Consider the following 1,697-nt stretch of genomic DNA (forward strand, 5'->3'; position numbering starts at 1 on the left):
TGTGCTTAGTGCATTAGTGTTGAAAATTATATAATTTAAAAGAAAACAATATTTCAACATGAAACCCAATTATTCTACAAAATTAGATTTTTTTTCCTTTTTTAAAAAAGAAATTTGCCAACACATTGAAAGCAAATAAATTGATAAAGTTAATCAAAGAATAAAAAATCTCATATATCTACTTAAAAACATCAAATTTAGCTTCATTAATATTAACACATCCATATGACAAAATACTTATTCAAATCAAGCACAAGATACTTATATAATATATTTTTTTCTTCATATTATTGCAATTTTATCAAAGAAACAAATCATCATTATTCAGTCTTCCATGCATAAAGAAAATGACAAAATTCTGTACATGGAGATTGCAAATCACAATTTTCATCATTGATATTGGTTTCAGAGTCTGAATATCTCTCTTCCAATTTTCCTTGCTTGAAAATGAAAGATCCAGGACCATAGTTAGGACCACTATATAACCAATCATGCACATCCCAGAAGATCTCAACAGGTACATTATCCAAAAAAACCTTCTCATTTCCCCTAAATCTCCAATGCAAATTCGCGATCCGAATTGCTACAGTTCCATTCACACTGATTTGCATAGCAGGATCAGATGGACCTGAAAGGACAGATTCAATAGTAATATCATGTTGTTTTTTCCCTTGCCCTAACATTGTTCTTGTGCAAAAGCATTTTTTCGCATATATAGTTTCCTTTTTGTGTAATAATGAAGCATCTAGCATGGCTGGTAGTGATTTTGTTCTCTTGAATGCTTCTTTATTTTGATCGCCTATTAATAATACCATATCCCCTTCTGAGACCAATGCCACGTAATAATCTGATACAGGCTCTGGTCTGGTTGAGAATTTGGCTGATCTCAAATCCCAGTAGATGTCCGTGCGCTTCTCACCCACTCTGAATGATTTCAAACCTTTCTTACCCCAAAATTGCCAAGATTTTAGGTCAATTTTACATGTGAAATGTCTTTCTTCAGAAAGGTGTTCCACTATGATATCAAGGGTATGGCTAGTCATGTTTTTGGACCATGTTGTAGTTATGGCATGGAAAATATGTGCAATTTTGGCAACATAAATGCAAGTTGTAAAATCCTCTCCAAATTTATTGACAATAGTTTCTTCAGTTTGCTTCTCATCTTCCAATTGTTTCTGATTCATAGAAGCTTCAGATTCTAATGATGATTTGAACATTGTCAAAAGTAGGCGCACAAAATCAACATCTCTGACCTATTCAAATATCAACATTTCAATATTTATTCTAATGAAACAAAACATGATATTTTTTCATTAATGCATAATTATTCAAAATAAAGATCCCTAGAACATGGTTGAATATCAACTCCAACATTTGCCCATAATTATATGATGAAATTGTCTTCTTTTTTTTTTTCATAATACAATGCATTAAAAGAAAGACCTAGAAAAAAATGATGTGAGTTTGCTACCTTGGAAAATAATGTGTTGTTATTGTATAGAAAAGATGATTGTAGAAATCAAAACTCACAATTAGAATTTCACCTTAACAATCTGCAATCAACTTTTATCACAATGTTAAAATATTGAGGTTTGTTGTATTGTTGCCAAGATTATATCATGATAAAGATGATTGAATATGTGAAAATTTATGGGTTTGAGAAAAAGGTGACAAATGGGTTTTTTTTTCTCAAGAGT

The 1,697-nt window shown here is 30.8% G+C and overlaps 1 protein-coding gene across 3 annotated transcripts; it reads right to left on the minus strand.

Annotated features, from left to right (window-relative positions):
* Positions 1-258: 258 nt before the first annotated feature.
* On the minus strand, positions 259-1,697 carry LOC101244061 (uncharacterized). Of its 3 annotated transcripts, none has more exons than XM_019211449.3 (2): positions 1,545-1,697; positions 259-1,253 (listed from the first exon to the last, which is right to left on the minus strand). In XM_019211449.3, exon 2 carries the CDS (start codon positions 1,215-1,217, stop codon positions 321-323), a length of 897 nt encoding a protein of 298 aa, XP_019066994.1. In that variant the 5' UTR covers positions 1,218-1,253; positions 1,545-1,697; the 3' UTR covers positions 259-320. The 3 variants fall into 3 exon arrangements, with proteins under 3 accessions (XP_019066994.1, XP_019066995.1, XP_010314094.1); XM_019211450.3 differs by having other exon boundaries at positions 1,531-1,697; XM_010315792.4 differs by having other exon boundaries at positions 1,472-1,697.

The sequence above is a fragment of the Solanum lycopersicum genome, chromosome 12 (assembly GCF_036512215.1).
Source record: "Solanum lycopersicum chromosome 12, SLM_r2.1".
NCBI lineage: Eukaryota > Viridiplantae > Streptophyta > Magnoliopsida > Solanales > Solanaceae > Solanum > Solanum lycopersicum.